Source organism: Quercus robur, chromosome 5 (assembly GCF_932294415.1).
Source record: "Quercus robur chromosome 5, dhQueRobu3.1, whole genome shotgun sequence".
Lineage (NCBI taxonomy): Eukaryota > Viridiplantae > Streptophyta > Magnoliopsida > Fagales > Fagaceae > Quercus > Quercus robur.
This window is the reverse complement of record NC_065538.1, coordinates 43306179-43327130: the sequence shown is the minus strand read 5'-3', so window position 1 is coordinate 43327130 and position 20952 is coordinate 43306179. Positions and strand designations below refer to the sequence as shown.

General features: G+C 33.0%; 1 protein-coding gene across 1 annotated transcript; it reads right to left on the bottom strand.

The window, feature by feature from the left end:
* Nucleotides 1-2306: 2306 nt before the first annotated feature.
* LOC126726024 (uncharacterized) lies at nucleotides 2307-7263 on the bottom strand. The gene is made up of 3 exons (XM_050431119.1): nucleotides 6805-7263; nucleotides 5946-6367; nucleotides 2307-3009 (listed from the first exon to the last, which is right to left on the bottom strand). The coding sequence occupies exons 1-3, from the start codon at nucleotides 6967-6969 to the stop codon at nucleotides 2571-2573; spliced, it is 1026 nt and encodes a 341-aa protein (XP_050287076.1). The 5' UTR covers nucleotides 6970-7263; the 3' UTR covers nucleotides 2307-2570.
* Nucleotides 7264-20952: the final 13689 nt, after the last annotated feature.

Here is a 20952-nt window from a genome sequence, read left to right as displayed (position 1 = left end):
GTTCATTTTGTTGAGCCATAATGAAGAAAATGACCAAAAAGTGAGATTTAGAGACCTCAAATGCAGAAACGGAGCTCAAAATCGGAATCTACGCGAAAAACTGAGCAAGACAGGTCCTGTTGAAAATTTTGACTTTGGTCAAAGTCAACGATCAACGGTCAAAGTCAACAGTTAACGATCTGGTCAAAGTCAACAGTCAACGGCTGACGTGTGCTGACGCGGCAGTGTGATGTCACCCTAGGGTTGACGTGGCAGTACATGAAACGGAATAGGCGCGTGTGGCGCGTGGGGTTGGCGCGTGAGGCGCGTGAGAGACATTGGCGACGCGTGGTGAGGCAGAAACTTCAGCCGGCGCATGGAGGCGCGTGTGATGTATTTTCTGGCCGTTCTTGGTTGGGTTTTCCTCGGGATTGGCTGTTCTGTCACTCTATGCCTTTGCTTTGGCAGTTGGAGGAGCAGAACGATGATATCCAAGAGCTGCGGGGACTATGGGCGTGACAGCGGTGACTTGCTTCTAACAGTGACTACTGGATGAAGGCGAGGGCAGTGGAAGAACGCCAGAGATGTCCACAGGAACCAGAAAGTCAGAGGAATGGCTCTGATACCATGTTAACAATATAAAGTGAGAGAGAGACTGAATAGTCTGTATATTGATGTATATAATAATGTACAATAGAGAGCCTTATATAGGCTAGGTATGTGTGCAGTACAAGTAAAATGAGTAAACTACAAGTACAGTGTACTGGGCCAAGCCCAATGGGCTAAACTAATCTAAGCTATACACTAACAGTTTTGCTGAAAGAGAGAGATAGAGCCGGTGAAAGAATAGAGAGAGAGAGACCATGGCAAATCTAGGGTTTGGGATGAAGCTAGAGATTGGCGAATCCTTTGAGTTGGAGGACAAACTAAGGTTTGGGATGAAACTAAAGGTTGGTGAATCATTGGAATTGGAGGATTGGAGGATCAACTAGGTCCGCTTCACAAGCTATCTACAATGGAGTCCGTCACATGTGAAGTCAAAATGTGATTTGAGCATACAACAATCATCACATAAACCATCATCAGATTCATCTACAACCTCAAAACATTTTCAGAGAGGGATTGAAAAGGTTTTTATCCCTTATCCTTTGTGGACGTCCGAGGAAGCTCTTATGGATCAGATAAAGGGTTTTTCGCTTGATCTAGAAAAGGTTTCTCAGGATTTTGCTAAGTTAACTCCACCTGAGTTTTCTTCAAACATCGTTTTAAGGTTTATCCATTATAATGATAAAAGTTATGACTTTGCTTGGATTGAAAAAATCACCGATGCGATGAAAGCTAACTGTGGGAAGAATTGGCCTCAAAAGCGAATCTGTCAAGAGAGTCTTGGTCCAACTTTTCTTCGTCGAAAGAGAAAAGTTAAGCGTAGCGTACCTATGCATGATCCAAGTGTTGACCATTATGGGTATGAGGTACTTTTAGATGGTGTTGAAAAGCGTTACTGGCGTATGGTTTTAAGTAGAGCCTTTTTCGATGAAGAAGTCGATATTGATGATGTATGGGACGATGAAGGCAGATGTTACTATAAAAACCGAATGGCAACTGAAGATGATTTTTGCTTTTGGGATGATGATTTTGGCTCTTGGTTCTAGCATTGTAGACGGTGTTGAAGGCGACTATGGTTGAGTTATTAGTGAGCATGCTCTAGATATAGGATCTTGAAGTCGCTTAAGGTGTACACGCTTGTCTATTACGCATTAGGTTATGTTTTGAAGCCAATTATGCCTAGCATATCAAAAACCTTTTACTAATTAATGTGGTGAAGACAATTATGCCTGTCAGAAAATTAATTGACGAGGGCATGTGTTTGATAAACATGGTAATAGAATGGCTTTTCCTAAATTTAAAAAAAAAAAAAAAAAAGTTGACAGTAGTGGGTTTGTGGTGTGAAACTGTGGGTTTGTCTTCTAGTTGAGCTTTTTATGAAAAATTGTCTTCAAGTTGATCTTTTTATGAAAGATAAAAATTTAGACAAACACAGATAAAACAACGCCAATAACAAAACCTTTAGTCAGTCCGACGCTAGTTTGAATTTTATACATTGCAGACAACATTACACACATTGATACCAAACATCCCTAAACATGAAATAAATAATATATATATATTTTAAAGATTCCCTTTTGATATAGTGCAATGTTTTCATGATTTTTTTTTTCTCCGTCCCTGCTGACACGCCTTGTCAACAACCTTTTTTAGACAACAAATTCAGAAGCATCACGCAATAAGAAGTTGATAAGTTCGTAATGTATCAATGCTATCGCACGTCGTCATATTTTGACATGATATTTTCAAGTAAAATGTAACCAATAAATACAAAATAGGATCACATTAAGACTTGGCTTGTTCACTGATTTTGTTACATGGCTATGACACTACAACCGCTGAACAGAATAGCTAACAAAAACAGACTTTATTTGGTGCTTTCTTTTCTTTGCTGGCCCAAATGTGTCAAACCTTACAACACAACTAGTGACACAAATCAAATCCATCTCAAAAAATATTCACAGAGCTATTGGCCAGGATCCTATTTAAGGTGCCAGAGGTTTCTTGATTCCAGACTTCTGTTCATCAGTCAACCTTGTCGGGAATTTAATTTTAAACTTGATTCTCAAGTTACCTCTCTTGGAGGGGTCTTTTGGTATTGGCATGCCTTCCTTTGGAACAACCTCCTCATAGTCTGGATGAATCACATTGTTGATGGGGATGGTCAAGCTCCTTCCGTCGAGTGTTGTAAGACGGACTGTGTAGCCTGTTAAAGCTTCTACAAGCGAAATCGTCTGTGTGACAACAAGGTCATTGCCATCCCTTGTAAATGTGCTGTGGGGCTTCTCGTCAATTATGAATACAAGATCTGCAGGAAGAACATTTGGCTGCTCATTCCCTTTCTCTGGGAAAGTAATTTTTGTTCCCTTTTTCCAGCCAGGCTTAATTTCGATGGTTAAGATTTCCTCCACAGGTAAGGTCTTCCTGTATAACATAATATGAAGTTAGTAAACAAAAGAGGCGGCTCTAGGATTTTTTCTAGAAGGGTTATTGGATCAATAAGAAATATAAACTATATAAAATCTAAAACAAAAGAGAACTTGAATATAACAACATCACCAAAAAAAGAAAAAGAAAAAGAGTACACAAATACGTGAAGTTATACAATTGCCTTCTACAAGGTTTCATATTTTGAAATCGTTACATGATAACTTTATTATCAATCCTATTAGCTACATATTTTTCAATATACACAGCCAAGTAATCATTCATCCTATTGATCTCCCATTTGTTATCACAAATTTGTCAATAGTACTAGCAAAAGAATAAAAGATAAACTATAAAGTTCATTTGACATATTTTTTCCTAATACAATGAACACACTAATTATTGTTACTAAAATTAAATCTTAAAAATCATCTAATGTTTCTAAATAAACCGTATTAATTATTATTGCTTAGAATACCTTAATTTATTAATTTATATCTTTTACTCTTTGCAATTCTTTTATTGAATTCACAAGACATTTTTGAGCAGTTCTTTTGTATATTTATACAATTCTTTAATTTAATTTATTAATTTATGTCCCATGGCCCCACGGAGTAAGTGACTAAATTGTTTAATTGTTTCATACTTTCATTGTCTTTTTAGTGTTAATGCTCCTCCTAACTGATCCACTCAAAAACTTTATATCAAAACACTCAGACAATCAAACAGTAAACACAAGCATAGGAACTGATCATCACAAACTCAAAAGTGAAAAAGATAAAAACTCAAAACTCAAAAGCTTTTTATCAAAACACTATAACCAAATAATTACACAAGTACACACACGGTAAAAGAGAGTTTATCAAAACACTATAAACTAATAAACACACACAGTGAAAGAGTGAGAGAAAGAGAGATGAAATTAAAATAATAAATCAGATGAGAATTGAGATCGCTTGAGAGATCAAGTGATGGAGTGGTAAATCAGGGCCACGCTAGCGGCAGACGATGCAACCTTACTAAGTTAGATCAGGCAACACGGCAGCAGAATATGGGTGATGCAGTGACAAGGTTGGATTTTTAAGTCTTTGAGATCTTTGGGTTTGGAGATTGAAGTGGGGGAGGAGTATGTTTTGCTCTCTTAGGTTTGGTTTGTTTTTTTGTTTTTAATTTGATTGATTATGGGCTTTCTTTCTTTTTTTCCTGAAGATTTAAGACCAACAAATTTTCTGTTGGACTTGTTTAGAAGCTAAATTCAGCCGGGCTTTTAAGGTCAGGCAAATTTTTATTGTAGGGGTAAAAAATTAATAAAAAAAATTATATATAAAAATTTTCTTTTTTACAGGTCAAGGGGTTCATTTGAACCCCCTGCCTTCAACATAGTGCCGCCCCTGTTAGTAAACCATAAACACATCAGGATGGTTTCGTTTTCTGGAAAGAGGATATGACATGAGTTAAGCCTAATTAGCCGTGCAAATAACACAACTGCAGTATGAGGATGAAACTTCATGAAGAGAAAACAAACTCAGAACTTCAAGAACAAAAAACTGAGAAAGACCAGCTTAAGTCCTAATAGTATTCACCAGCCCAAAGAGACTGCTAAATCTAAACTCCACCGCTGAGTGTAATTTTTACAAGATAGGCAACTAGTTTACTAACCCTTGTCTTCCTCAGCAGTGTGGATAATTAGCGTAAATGGCACTCTAGATGCTCAAAATTAATTATTATAATTTCATGGAAAAACAAATATAAGATTGTGAATCTGAAGAAGCAAGCCATGGCATACGAATTAATATTCCCAATGTTCATACCAACTTAACAATGAAGCAATCAACAGATAAAGAATATGAGTATTGCAATCTCTTCCAGTAGTTATAATGTGAAACATACAAGACAATCTAGTAGTAGAACCCAATTCATCTCACAGTAATGATGCTGCTTAGAACTTAAAGTGGAATAGATTTTAAGGTGGTCATCTCACTGCTTATTGCTTAAGGGTAATGAGCAAATGGTCCATCTCTTTAATCCAACTAGCGATGCCTGTGCCGACTGTGAAGTGAACAGTTACAGCACCGGCATCAATAACAATCCAAGTGCTGGCAATGATGGTGACAACATTTTGGAAACTATAATGGCAATCTACCATGACCACCGCCACTTCTGCCACTATCATGGCACCATTCCTAATAGTATCTCCATCCTGCTCCTACCACATAAGTCATAACACTAACGGATGCTGCCACCACCAAGGATGATGATCGATTGATTCTACTCAGGAACTTAGATAAGCTCCGCCAATTGTAGAAACATTGCTTCAACTCAATATGTTGAACCGATGTTTGTTTGTATGTTCAAGTGCTTGTGTGTGGGCCTAGAAACTCGTGAATATGCAAGGGTTTTCAGGAGAGAAATATATTAAAAATAATAATAATAATAATAAAAAGCATATTATAGAGATCTAACTCCTAACAAAATAAAAATCTTCCACTGCCACAAACACATTGCATTACAATCACATCAATACACTTTCAAATGAATGCAACAACACATTTATAACACATACCATTCATATTCAAACCAATTACACACTTGATCCATCCATGCAAACTCAATAGGGAGAAAAATATGTCAGCGTATTTTTGAAAGAATAAAAAAAACTGCATAAAGTCATTTATAAAGTTGGCATCCATTTTTGGACATCTTAATATAGAGACAAACGAATAGTATGTGATGGTGGGAGTACAAGAAACAAATTCATTCCCTTACATCTTCAACAACTAACAATCCACATAGAAGAAGAAACAACTTCTCAATAAAGTAGTAGTAAAGCAGATCCATGAAAGGCAACTATTAGTTATCAGAAAATGAACAATTCACACACACAACAAACATATGTGGCAATTCTACAGATAGAAATACCAAGAAATACTTACCCACTCGCATCCATAATTTCCCTTGAGATCCTCATCTTTTTGGTAGTTCCCTTATATAGCTCCTCGAGGGTACACGGCAGTGTCTTCTCAATCGGAGGAGGCTTATGTGGACCTTGACTCATTGGTCGGCCCTCTCCAAATGAGCTAAATATATCATCCCCAAACATTCCACCAAAAGGCATTGAACTCCTCATGCCACTGCCACTGCTTCCCATTCCTCCAAATGGGCTTGAATAGCCAAAAAACTCAGCGAAAATGTCATTAGCATTTCTGGGGTTGAACCTGAACATTGTTGGGCCATCCCCAGTTTGGAAGAAGGAGGCCCCACCATGTCCCCCTGCATCAGGGGGTGGCACTTGGCCTTTAAGCCCTTCTTCACCATACCGATCATAGATTGCTCTCTTCTGGGGATCACTTAGAACCTATCATAAACCAACACATAATTAATAAGATGAGATTAAAAGTTGGGGTTCCTTAGAAAAGGGACATAACACAACAGGGCAATCTTATAAAGCCTAGGAAAAAGTTTAAAATCTTGAATACCCAGATGACAAAATGTGATTTTCATTTCAGGGGCACCAAAAAAAGGGCAAGTTAATTAAAACACTCATTTTTATTAGTTGTCAAGAAATTACATATAGAAACAGTGTCATGCAGGATCAAAATGATTAATTTTCCACTTCCTGTCAGCCTATGCATTTAGTACAAGTGCATAATTCATCACAATATAATTAACAAAACTATACACCATAATCTAATGATGAATAACATTATATAGAGAAGGTCAAAGAGCAAAGAGGGAATGCATAATTCAAAAAGAGAGAGAGTGAAAGTGAACAATTAAGAAGATAAGGCATACCTCATACGCCTCAGAGATCTCTTTGAACTTGGCCTCAGCTTCTTTCTTGTTATTGGGGTTCTTATCAGGGTGCCATTTCATGGCAAGCTTTCTGTAAGCTTTCTTTAAATCCTCATCATTGGCGTTCTTGTTTACCTGCAATATCTTATAATAATCCACACCCATCTCTTTTTTCTTTCAGCTAGTTGACTAAACTTGCAAGTCTTAGATGAGAAACTATATATATATATATATATATATATATATATATAAATAATAAAAAACTTGCTATTTTGGTATTGGGCTTGGTGGAGCTTCGGCTGTTAAAACTTCGTATTGTTGTTGGCTCAGATTGTGGGATTTTGAGGGAGATGAGGAGAAAAGAAGAGAAAAAGAATTGTCTGGAATGTTGCAGTCTACAAAAAAAAGGAAGGAGAAGTGTGTGGAACTGGAACCTTCTAGAGAGACTGTGTCAAATTAGGTGGAAACAGTCTCTGGTTTGGTAATTTTGTAAGTACTAAGTACAGTAACAGTACTACTGTACTTAAGATAATATCTACGGCTACGGGGTCTGGAGTTTGGAGAGGATTGGAAATGAAGCTTATACGACATGTCGTCAATTATCAAAAGAGTCATGTACTACACTGCGAGTAGGTATATAGCAGCACTGGCACATGCAAAAAGACACGTGTAATCCAAGTGTCAAGCAGTGTTAGGTAGGTTGGAGTAAGCAATTTGGAAGACTGGTCGTGGCCGTAGGTTGGGCTGCGTGTCAATTATTTAAGTTCCTTTTTGCTTGCTCAGGCTCGGCTCTTTTTAAAAAAAAACCAAACGATAAGCACAGACTGAGCTATGCCAATCTGTTTTAGAGTCCATCTGAAGAGGTGATTTGGGATGTTCTTCATAGTTGTTGTTGTTTATTTATTTATTTTTACAAATGTGGAATTTGAGAGTAATAGTTATCAATATAGTACGATACGCGATATATATTGTATGATATATATTGTATTGAGTATAAAGAGTTCAGTATCATAAAAGTGTATTAGAAGTGTTCATAAATTGTCAATGATGGCTTTAGGAATTTTTTTTAGAGTGATCACTAAGAAACTTAAATTATTCAAAATTTAATAAATAAAAAAATTTGAACATATCAACATCACCAAAAAAAAAAAAAAAAACACGCAAATACATGAAATATTACAATTTTGTTGTACTAAAAAAAAGAATAAGGAAAAAAAATATACTAATAAAAGACAAAGTGCAAATTGAAAATGTTGAATGAGAGTAATAAAGAGACCACAACAATTTTTTTTTTATTTTTTATTTTTTATAGGTAACAAAAAATATTATTAAAAAAGAAGCCAACTCGAGTACATTAAGAATGTACTGTGGGGGAAAGTAACCACAACAATTTCATAACAAATCTTATGTAACATATTGTTAGCTTATTATTGGTAGTAAAACATGTCAATATTGAACTCGAATTAGAATTAGTAATAGCTTACTACATAAAATTTATTGTGAAAATATTGTAGATGTAACATTACTTTTATATTTATTGAACTCAAATTCTTATGATTCTCAAATAAAGGTGTTTAGCATTTTTATTAGAGTGGTTAAAATAGATTAACATAGTATATAATATTTTTTTTAAAGTATATACATACATTTTTTTTTCAAGTAAGGGTAGTCACGAAACATATTAATTTAAAATAATTATTTATATAAATTTTTTTTGCATGTATAATTTTTTTTTTTTTTTGACACCACCCTCACATACAAGTAGAGTTGCCAGTGTAAATTATACCATACAATGTGCATATCGTATAATTGAATCGTACGTATTGTATAATTCATAGACCTATGCTTTAAGATGAGTGTTTTTGGCTAAAATTTGTACTTTAACACAAAATTATTAGGTTAGTTGATTTAGCCTAATAAATAACATGTTCAGAAATTTTTTTTTCTTTATCTTACAAAATTTGGAATAAACTTACACTTCACTTTCATATTTACAATTTTTTTTCTATTGTGAATAAGGTATTAATTGACAACATAATTATTTTTTATTTTTGTCATTATTGTTATAAGTTTAAAAAACTAAAATGCTAAGAAGATTTATTTTTTTTAAAAAAAATTATTAAGTTAAAAGAACAATAAGAGATAGTAAATATTAATGATGATGAAGAAATACGAATGCAAAATGATGAACATGATGATAACATTAACTTAGATGAAGTTGATTAGGCAAAATGATGAATATGATAAAAATGAATTATTATTTTGGGTCATTTGTTATGTATTATCACTCTTGAGTTTAATCAATTTGAATGTGTATGCTATAAATACATGCTAATCTAATTTTTTTTAGTTAGCTTTTTAAATATTATTACATAAATGATGAATAAATTAGTCATTAGTTAAATATATTCAAAATTTATAATGAATATACTTTTTATACATGTGTATCTATAATTTTTTATAAATTTTATTAAGTATTTGTATATATTACGATACATGATATGATATTTAATAATTAGAGTTTAAAAGAGCGTTACTGTTACTTATACTAGGATGACCATACACATTCGGTAATGGATATCCAACCCTATCCAATCTAAATGTTTTGGGTAATACTCGTTTCTTAATGGATAGAAGGCAATCGGGTAAGGTTTGAATATTACCTATTTAAGTAATTACTTCTAAATCAAACCCAACTCAACCCAATTATTATGGTTAAACCCTAACCCACCCAATTATCCAATAATCAAAATTACCAAATTGCCCCTAAAACTTCAAAATGACCAAAGTACTCCTAAAATCCTCTAAAATTATCAAAATATCCCTGAAACCTAAAAAATTACCGAAATACCTCTGAAACATTAAAATTACCAAAATACTCTAAACCTTAAAATGATTGAAATACTCCCGTAACCTAAAACATGATCAAAATACCCTCGAAATCTAAAAATTACCAAAATATCTTCTAAACCTAAAAAATGACCAAAATACCCCTTGAAACCTAAAAATTACCAAAATACCTCCTAAACCCAAAAAAAATAACTAAAATATCTCTCGAAAATAGAAAATTACCAAAATACCCCATAAACCTAAAAATGACTAAGATACCTTCAAAACCTAAGAATTACCAAACTAAAATACCCCTAAAACCTAAAAAATGACTGAAATACCCCCCGAAACCTAAAAATAAAAAATACCCCCTAACCCTAAAAAATGACTAAAATACCCCTGAAACCTATGAAAATGACTAAAATACCCTTAAAACCTATAAAATTACAAAAATGCCCCAAAAACATATAAGATGATAAAAATACACCATAAACCTAAAAATTGAATGAAATACCCTTGAAACCTAGAACAAAATGACCAAAAGACCCCGAAACTTAAAAAATGGCAGAAATACCCCCAAAACCTAAAAAGGCACTTATGGATATTGACTTTTTATGAACAAAGATGGAAGATTGCCATCAAGCTCTATTTCAAATCAAAGTTAATGAAGAGTAATTTTGTAAGTTAAACTAAAATTATGTTGTTTTAATTTGTTCATTTTTGTTTCATTGATGAGCAATGTAATATATTTTAATTATAGATGTAGGCTTGTAAGATAATGAGATATTTCTTATATGGTTAGACCTACTGTTATGTAATGAGATATTATAGATTTTCCTCATAAGTGATGTGATGATGATGTTAGGTCATAAGAAGTAATGATGATATTGATCAAATTATTCAAGCTCGACGCCATTAAACTCAAGAAGAGGTTGATAGTCGAATTCTTTATAATCTTTATGATGATGCTCACATTATGGTAAGTTTAATTTGAAGTTCTATGCTGTTTATTGTATATTTTATTTTGATAGTCTAACTTGTATTTTTGTTTGTTTGTTTGTTTGTTTGTTGTGTTTAGTCTGCTAAAGGAAAGCCTAGTTATATTTGCAAGATTGTGGAGATGTTTGAGGTTGTGGATGGAAGTTCTTATTTTACAACTCAATGGTATTATAGAGCTGAGGATACAGTAAGTATCATCTTAACTCCATCTCTTAATTGATTTTGGTCCTCAATATTTAGCATGCTAATGCCTAGTTCTAATTAAAAAAAATGTCCACATGTCATATAGAAATGTAATAATCTTATCAAGAGCAAACGTGTATTCTATTCAGAAATCTGGGACGATAACCCATTGGATTGTTTAGTTGAAAAATTAACAATCGCTAGGATTCTTATGAATGTATGATTTCAAGTTCTTATATTCATTCTTTGATTTTTATATAATGTGATAGTAATTAAAGTTTGTTTTTTAGGTTGATACAGCAAAGAGAAGTCGATTCCCAATTGTGATTATTACTGTGACATGCTCAATTTATTGCCAGATTATACATTTGTTAAGTTACCAGCGGGTTGGAATTTGTAAACACAAATACAATTTGATGTGAATAACACAAAATTCCAACATGCTGGTAACTTAACAAATGTAGAATATGGCAATAAATAGAGCATGTCACAGTAATAATCACAATTGGGAATTGACTTTCTCTTTGCTGGATCAACTTGAAAAACAAACTTTAATTACTATTACATTATATAAAAATCAGAGAACGTATATAAGAACTAGAAATCAAACATTCAAAGGAATCCTAATAATTGTTAATTTTTCAATCAAACAATTGAATGGGTTATCAAGTCAGATTTCTAAATAGAATATGCGCTTGCTCTCGATAAGATTATGACATTTCTGTATGACATGTGGAAAAAACTTTTAATTAGAACAAGGCATTAGTAAGCTAAATATTGAGGACAAAAATCAGTTAAGAGATAGTGTTAAGATGATACTTATCGTATCCTCAGCTCTATAATACCATTGAGCTGTAAAATAAGAACTTCTATCCACAGCCTCAAACATTTCCATAATCTTGCATACCATTGGCCCGTTTGGTAGCCCATTGTGAATCCTGTGCGCAAGATAGAAAAAACTGTTGTTTTGGAGATTAGGGTTTAATGTTGTTTTCTAGAGAGAAAATTGTACTGTTGCATCTTGTATTTTTCTTTAAGAATAGTGAAACCTTTGTAACTTCGTGGACGTAAGCAAATTGCCGAATCACGTAAATATTGTCTTGTGTAATTGTTTTCTTTGGCATATATATTTTTTTCTTTATTTTTGCATCTCACAAATTTGGGAATTTCGTGTATATTCACTTCAACTGGTATCAGAGCCTAGGGTTAGGTTTGAGTGGGAGCAATGGAAGAAGAAATAAGAAAGGCGTCTGGAATAGAAAAATTCGATGGCACAGACTTTGGATCCTGGAAGATGCAGATCGTGGACTACCTCTCTGGGAAGAAGTTGCATCTATCGCTCTTGGGGGAGAAACTTGCAACGATGAAACATGATGAATGGACTCTTCTTGAAGCAGAAGACCACACAATGTCAAGGTCTATTGCACACAATGTTGTGAAGCAGAAGATCACATTAGATTTGATGAAGGCTTTGTCTAGTATATATGAAAAGCCATTAGCAAATACCAAGGTGCATCTGATGAAAAAACTATTCAATTTGAAGATGGCAGAGAATGGATTAGTAGCACAATATCTGAATGAATTTAACACTATCACAAATTAACTATCTTCCTTAGAAATTGATTTTGATGATGAGATCCATGTTCTGATCTTTTTTGCCAAACAATTGGGAGGCTACAATAAGCAATTCTACTGGAAAATAAAAATTGAAGTATAATAACATACGAGATCTGGTTTTAGCTAGGGAGATTTGCAAAAGAGATGCAGGTGAAACCTCAGGATCTGATTCTGCCCTAAACCTTGAGACAAGAGATAGAGATAATGACTGAAACTCAAGTTAGGGTAGATTAAAATCCAGAAATTCCTATCGAAACAGAAGTAAATCTAAATATGGCCAACAAGTACAATGTTGGAACTTTGGCAAGGCTGGCCACATTAAGAGGCATTACAAAAGCCCTAAGAAGAAGAATGATGATTCTGCTAATACTGTAACAGATGAAGTACAAGGTGCACTACTTCTTGCTATAGATAGTCTACTTGATGATTGGGTTTTGGACTTAGGAGGAGCTTTGTTTCATATCACTCCACACCAAAAAATCATATAGAACTATGTTGAAGGTGTATTTGGCTGATGGAAAAGCCTTGGATGTTGTGGGTATGGGAGATGTCTGGATTATACTGTCCAATGGGCTTGTCAAGTTACTATAGAAGGTTTGACATATTCTTGACCTAAAGAGGAATTTGATTTCTATTGGACAAGTTGATGATGAAGGGCATGCAATACTATTTGTTGGTGGTATTTGAAAGGTTACAAAGGGAGCCATGGTATTGGCTTGTGGAAAAAAAAAAAAAAAAACTGGTACTTTGTATATAACCTCAAATCCAAGAGACACAATTGCAGTTGCTGAAGCATGTATTGATGCAAGCTTATGGCACCACAGACTTGGTCACATGAGTGAGGAATGGATGAAGATGCTACTGTCAAAAGGGAAACTACCAGAATTGAAGTCTATTAATTTTGATACATGTGAAAGCTGCATTTTAGGAAAGCAGAAAATGGTGAGTTTCTTGAAAACTGGCAAAACGTTGAAGGTTGGAAAATTAGAGTTAGTACACACTGATTTGAGGGGGCCTTCTCCAATTGCATTTCTTGGAGGTTCAAGTTATTATATCACTTTCATTGATTCAAGCAGAAAAGTATGGGTTTATTTTCTGAAAAGTAAATCTGACGTATTTAAGACTTTTAAGAAGTAGAAGGCTATGGCTGAGACAGAAGTAGATTTGAAAGTAAAAAGTCTGAGATTAGACAATAGAGGAGAGTACATAGATGGAGGGTTCAATGAGTATTGTGCTGCACATAGAATTAGGACGGAGAAGACCATTCTTGGGACACCATAGCAGAATAGTGTGGTTGAGCGCATGAACAAAACTCTCTATGAGCGTGCTAGGAGTATGAGGTTGCATGTTGGATTACCAAAAACTTTCTGGGCTGATGTTGTTAATACTGCAGCTTACCTGATAAACCGAGGACCATCAGTTCCCATGAAGTTCAAAATTCTTAAGAGGTTTGGAGTGGTAAAGAGGCAAAGTTTTCTCATTTAAAAGTTTTTGGTTGTGTTTCTTATGTTCATATTGATTCTGATGCTGTTAATAAACTTGATGTAAAGTCTAAAATATGTTTTTTTATTGACTATGGTGATGAGATATTTGGCTATCGGTTTTGGGATGAATAAATCCAAAAAATTATCTGAAGTAGAAATGTGATATTTAATGAACAGGTTATGTACATTGACAGATCAACTATAGTGCCAGATGTTACAGAGATAGATCAAAAAAATATGAGTTTGTTAACCTTGGATGAATTAACTGAAAATACTGTCCATAAAAGGGGTGAAAAAGATAAGGAGAATGTAAATTTATAGGTAGATCAGAGTACACCTATTGCTGCAGTTCGTAGATCTTCCAAGATCACTAGACCTTCACAGAGTTATTCACCCGCTCTAAATTATATCTTGTTGACTGATGGTGGTGAGCCAAAGTGTTTTGATGAAGCCTTGAAAGATGAAAATTCTAGCAAGTAAGAGTTAGCCATGAAGGATGAAATGGATTCCTTATTGGGGAATCAGAATGAGTATGATGGAAGCAAACGCTACAAGGCTAGATTAATTGTCAAAGGTTTCCAATAAAAGAAAGACATTGACTACTCATAAATATTTTCTCCAGTTGTGAAGATGTCAATAATTAAACTAGTACTGGGAATGGTGGTTGCAGATAATCTATATCTTGAGCAGTTAGATGTGAAGATGGCATTCCTTCATGGTGACTTGGAGGAAAACATTTGCATGAGTTAGCCAGAGGGGTTCACTGTTCAGGGATAAGAAAGTCTAGTCTACAAACTGAGAAAGAGTTTGTATGGCCTAAAATAAGCTCCAAAACAATGGTACAAGAAATTTGACAGTTTTATGTGTAGAATTGGGTTTAAGAGATGTGAAGCTGATCATTGTTACTATGTTAAGTTCTTTGACAACTCATATATCATTTTACTACTGTATGTGGATGATATGCTCATCGTGGGGTCTAGCACTAAAGAGATTAATAATATGAAGAAGTAATTGTCAAAACAATTTGCAATGAAGGATTTGGGAGCTACAAAACAAATCCTTGGTATGAGAATCACTAGAGCCAAGGCTAATGGTTTATTGAAACTTTCACAAACAAAGTATGTGAAGAAGATTCTCAGCAGGTTCAACATGAATGAAGCTAAACCAGTGAGCACACCCTTGGCTCATTTTAGACTAAGTAAAGAACAGTCACCGAAGATGAAAGAAGAAAGGGACCATATGAGCAAGGTACCCTATGCCTTAGTTATTGGCAGCCTGATGTATGCTATGGTTTGTACAAGGCCAGACATTACACATGCAATGGAAGTTATGAATAGATACATGAGTAGGACAGGAAAGCATCATTGGGAGGTAGTCAAGTGGATTTTAAGGTATCTGAAAGGTTCATCAGATACATGTCTTTGCTTCACAGGTGCAAGTTTGAAACTACAGGGTTTTGTAGATGTTGATTTAGCTAATGACATGATAGCAGAAACAATACTATAGGTTTTGTATTTACTTTGGGTGGTACAACTATATCTTAGGCTTCAAATCTACAGAAGATTGTTGCTCTGTCTACTATAAAAATTGACTATCAAAATAAAATATACAATAAATAGCATAGCACTTCAAATTAAAACTTACCTTAACATGAGCATCATCATAAAGATTATAAAGAATTTGACCATCAACCTCTGAGTGAGTGTAATGGCGTCGAGCTTGAATAATTTGATTAAAATTATTCTTACTTCTTATGACGTAATATCATCATCACATCACTTATCAAGAAGATTTATAATATCTCATTACATAATAGTAGGTCTAACCATCTAAAAAATATCTCACATTACAAGCCTACATCTATAATTAATAAATATTACATTACTCATCATTGAATAAAAAAGGACCAAATTAAAACAACATAATTTTAGTTTAACTCACAACATTACTCTTCATTAACAGTGATTTGAAATTGAGCCTCATTCATATGAATTGTCAATGAAAAAAAAACTTCTTCAAGTTCAACCCCATTCATATCACACTTACAAGAATTGTCAATGATGCCTCACAGCTACTATGTAGCTCTGCAAGTTTATAAGGAGGAAAAAAAAAAATACAAGAAATTAAAATAAAGTCTTTCAAATTTAAAACTCAAATACAATTTGATGTGAATAACACAAAATTCCAACTTGCTAGTAACTTAGCAAATGTAGAATATGGCAATAAATAAAGCATGTCACAGTAATAATCACAATTGGGAATTGACTTTATTTTTGCTGGATCAACTTGAAAAACAAACTTTAATTACTTTCACATTATATAAAAATTATAGAATGAATATAAGAATTTAAAATCATACATTCAAAGGAATCCTAGCAATTGTTAATTTTTCAACCAAACAATCCAATGGGTTATCATCCTGGATTTCTGAATAGAATACCCACTTGCACTTGATAAGATTATTAGATTTCTGTATGACATGTAGAAAAAAAATTTAATTAGAACTAGGTATTAGAAAGCTAAATATTGAGGACCAAAATCAATTAAGAGATGGTGTTAAGATGATACTTACCGTATCCTTGGCTCTATAATACCATCGAGTTGTAAAATAAGAACTTCCATCCACAACCTCTAACATTTCCACAATCTTGCAAATATAACTAGACTTTCCTTCAGTAGCATAAACACAGCCCCAAAAAAAAAAAAAAAAAAAAAAAACAAAAGTACAAGATAGACTATCAAAATAAAATATATAATAAATAGCATTGCACTTTAAATTAAAACTTACCTTAACATCAGCATCATCACAAAGATTATAAATAATTCAACCATCAATCTCTGCTTGAGTGTAATGGCGTCGAGCTTGAATAATTTGATCAAAATCATCCTTACTTCTTATGACATAATATCATCATCACATCACTTATCAAGAAAATTTATAATGTCTCATTACATTACAGTAGGTCTAACCATCTAAGAAATATCTCATTACATTACAAGCCTACATTTGTAATTAAAATATATTACATTACTCATCAATGAAACAAAAATGACCAAATTAAAACAACATAATTTTAGTTTAACTCACAACATTACTCTTCATTAACTGTGATTTGAAATAGAGCATCATTCATATGAACTGTCGATGAAAAAGAAACTTCTTCAAGTTCAACCCCATTCATATCACATTCACAAGAAATTGTCGATGATGCCTCACAGCTACTATGCCTCTCTTCTGCAAGTTTATAAAAGGGGGGGGGGGGGGAATGGGAGAAATGAAAATAAAGTCTTTCAAATTTAATAACACAAATACAATTTGATGTGAATAATACACAATTTCAACCAACTGGTAACTTAACAAATGTAGAATGTGGCAATAAATAGAGCATGTCACAGTAATAATCACAAATGAGAATTGACTTTCTTTTTGCTGGATCAACTTGAGAAACAAATTTTAATTACTAGCACATTATATAAAAAACAGAGAACGTATATAGGAACTTGAAATCATACATTCAAAGGAATCTTAGCAATTGTTAATTTTTCAACCAAACAATCCAATGAGTTATCATCCCGGATTTCTGAATAGAATACATGCTTGCTTTCGAAAAGATTATGACATTTCCATATGACATGTGGAATTTTTTTAAAAAAAAAAAAAAAATTAGAACTAGGCATTAAGATGACACTTACTGTATCCTTAGCTCTATATTACCATTGAGCTGTAAAATGAGAATTTCCATCCACAACCTCAAACATCTCCACAATCTTGTAGAAATAACACACAAGTTAGACTATCAAAATAAAATATACAATAAATAGCGTAGCACTTCAAATTAAAATTTACCTTAACATAAGCATCATCATAAAGATTATAAAGAATTTGACCATCAACCTTTGCTTGAGTGTAATGGTGTTGAGCTTGAATAATTTGATCAAAATCATCCTTACTTCTTAGGACCTAACATCGTCATCACATAACTTATCATGAAGATTTATAATATCTCATTACATAACAGTAGGTCTAACCATCTAAGAAATATCTCATTACATTACAAGCCTACATTTGTAATTAAAATGTATTACATTACTTATCAATGAAACAAAAAGGACCAAATTAAAACAACATAATTTTAGTTTAACTCACAATATTACTCTTCATTAACTATGATTTGAAATAGAGCTTCATTCATATGAATTGTAGATGAAAAAGAAACTTCTTTAACTTTAACTTCATTCATATCACACTTACAAGAAATTGTCAATGATATCTCACAGCAACTAATCCTCTCTTCTGCAAGTTTATAAGAGGGAAAAATAGGAGAAATGAAAATAAAGTTTTTCAAATTTAAAAACACAAATACAATTTGATACGAATAACACAAAATTTCAATTTACTGGTAACTTAACAAATGTAAAATATGGCAATAAATAGAGCATGTCATAGTAATAATCACAGTTGGGAATTGACTTTCTCTTTGCTGAATCAACCTAAAAAACAAACTTTAATTACTATCACGTTATATAAAAATCAGAGAATGCTTATAATAACTTGAAATCATAAATTCAAAGGAATCCTAGCAATTGTTAATTTTTCAACCAAACAATCCAATGGATTATCATCCCGGATTTTTGAATAGAATATCCACTTGCTCTCGATAAGATTATGGGATTTCTATATGGCATGTGAAAAAAAAATTAATTAGAACTAGGCATTAGCAAGCTAAATATTGAGGATCAAAATCAATTAAGAGATGGTGTTAAGATGATACTTACCGTATCCTTGGCTATATAATACCATTGAGCTGTAAAATAAGAACTTTCATCCACAGCCTCAAACATCTTCACAATCTTGCAAATATGGCTAGGCTTTCCTTTAGCAGCCTAAACACAACAAACAAACAAACAAACAAAAATGTAAGTTAGACTATCAAACTAAAATATACTATAAATAGCATAACACTTCAAATTAAAACTTACCTTAACATGAGCATCGTCATAAAGATTATAAAAAATCCGACCATCAACCTCTACTTGAGTGTAATGGTGTCGAGCTTGAATAATTTGATTAGAATCTTCCTTACTTCTTATGACCTTCACATCACTTATCAAGAAAATTTATAATATCTCATTACATAACAGTTGGTCTAACGATCTAAGAAATATCTCATTACATTACAAACCTACATCTATAATTAAAATATATTAAATTACTCATCAATGAAACAAAAAGGACCAAACTAAAACAACATAATTTTAGTTTAACTCACAACATTACTTTTCATTAACTATGGTTTGAAATAGAACTTGATGGGAATCTTCCATATTTGTTCATAAAAAGTCAATATCCATAAGTGCTTTTTTAGGTTTTAGGGGTATTTCTATCATTTTTTAGGTTTCAGGGTCTTTTGGTCATTTGGTTAGGTTTCGAAGGTATTTCAGTTAATTTTTAGGTTTATGGTGTATTTTTATCTTCTTATATGTTTTAGGGGCATTGATGTCGTCCAATTTTATAACGGAAATTGTAGTGTAGCTAAGGTTGTTGTTCCACCGAGAAAAGGAAAACAAGAACACGTCAAAAGCACCAATAATATATAGAAAAATATGATTGAAACTTTGGAAAAATAAAGTTTGGTAAAATTCAACAATTAAAATCACTAGGGCATTTGGGTTTGTCCACCAATGTTGTTAAGCGTCCACTACTAATCCAATTTAGTACATAATTGGTAAGTAAACGCATAAACTATCCTATTGGAAGATTTAGAAACAAACTTTATTAATAGAACTCTCTTTGGTTGATTATATTCACAAATTTTCCAACAATTTAGTCTAGAAAATAATAACTTAGCTAGAAAAACTCAAGAACATTGCATACCCTAGAGGCAATACTATGGCAAAAGTAATATCTAACAAGATTACCACATTTTACTAGAGAGATTATAAAAACCTATTATAACAATAAGAAGATTCAAGAATAGAGTTATAAAAGAATTAGAAATTAAATATCAATCTAGCAAAACATTTATAAAAAGAGAGCAGTTGATTTCAATAATCAAAATGTGATAAACATGCTTGGATTGAATAGTGGACAACTTACAACAATGGGGATTCATCCCTAACCCTAGTTTAGGTTCTTAAGCTTCCATAGAAAATAAAAACTCTCAAAAATTCATGAAAAATAAGGTTTCCCAGCAGCCAAAAACATGGCTGCCTTTGTATCCCTTTAATATTTATAACATTCAAAACCCTAAAACACATGCTCCCTAAAAAGGAAAATATAAAATGTCAATTCCCCTTTTTCAATAGTAGGTCAACTGCTAGGTCAGTTTTGGCCTTGAATATCGTAGATTTTGAAGTTTTGATAGACTACAAAGTTTTAGATCTTCAAGTCCTCTTTCCATGGCCATAAGAATCAAGTCAATCCAATATCGGAGTAAACAGATATGACCAAAATACCAAAACTGGTCAGAATATTTCCATGCTAGGATTTTTTCCATCTTTGGCTCAAACGAATTTCTCTCTTTTCTTTTATGTTTCCACACATCTTTAACTCCTTAAATTCTTCAAAATCCACTTCTTAATTGATCTTCACCTTTGGATTCTCTTGGCGTCATGTCTGCATGTTTAGCTCATTAATTTTAATTTCCTACAAAAGAAAAATACACATAATGAATATATTTTAGAGAAACTTGCAAACTCTCATACTTACATGTAAGTGTTTGAATAAACACAAAAATAGATGTGATAATGCCTACCAAAACTAAGATAATATTATACTACTATTATCAAGCATTTTTGTCATTTTATAGGTTACGGGGGTATTTTGTTCATTTTATAGATTTCAGGGGTATTTCAATCATTTCTTAGGTTTATGGAGTATTTTGGTAATTTTTAGGTTTCGAGGGTATTTTGGTCATTTTCTTTAGGTTTATGGGGGGTATTTTGGTAATTTTTAGGATTCGGGGGGTATTTCGGTTTTTTTTAGGTTTATGCGGGGTATTTTGGTAATTTTTAGGTTTCGGGAGGTATTTTGGTC

Bases quoted from the DNA above. Each gene is read 5' to 3' on its own strand.
- LOC126726024 (XM_050431119.1), bottom strand. From the start codon at position 6,969: ATGGGTGTGGATTATTATAAGATATTGCAGGTAAACAAGAACGCCAAT. The intron at 6,368-6,804 runs GTATGCCTTATC...GGTTTATGATAG, and splicing joins AGATCTCTGAGGCGTATGAG to GTTCTAAGTGATCCCCAGAA. The intron at 3,010-5,945 runs GTAAGTATTTCT...TATGTTATACAG, and splicing joins GAAATTATGGATGCGAGTGG to GAAGACCTTACCTGTGGAGG.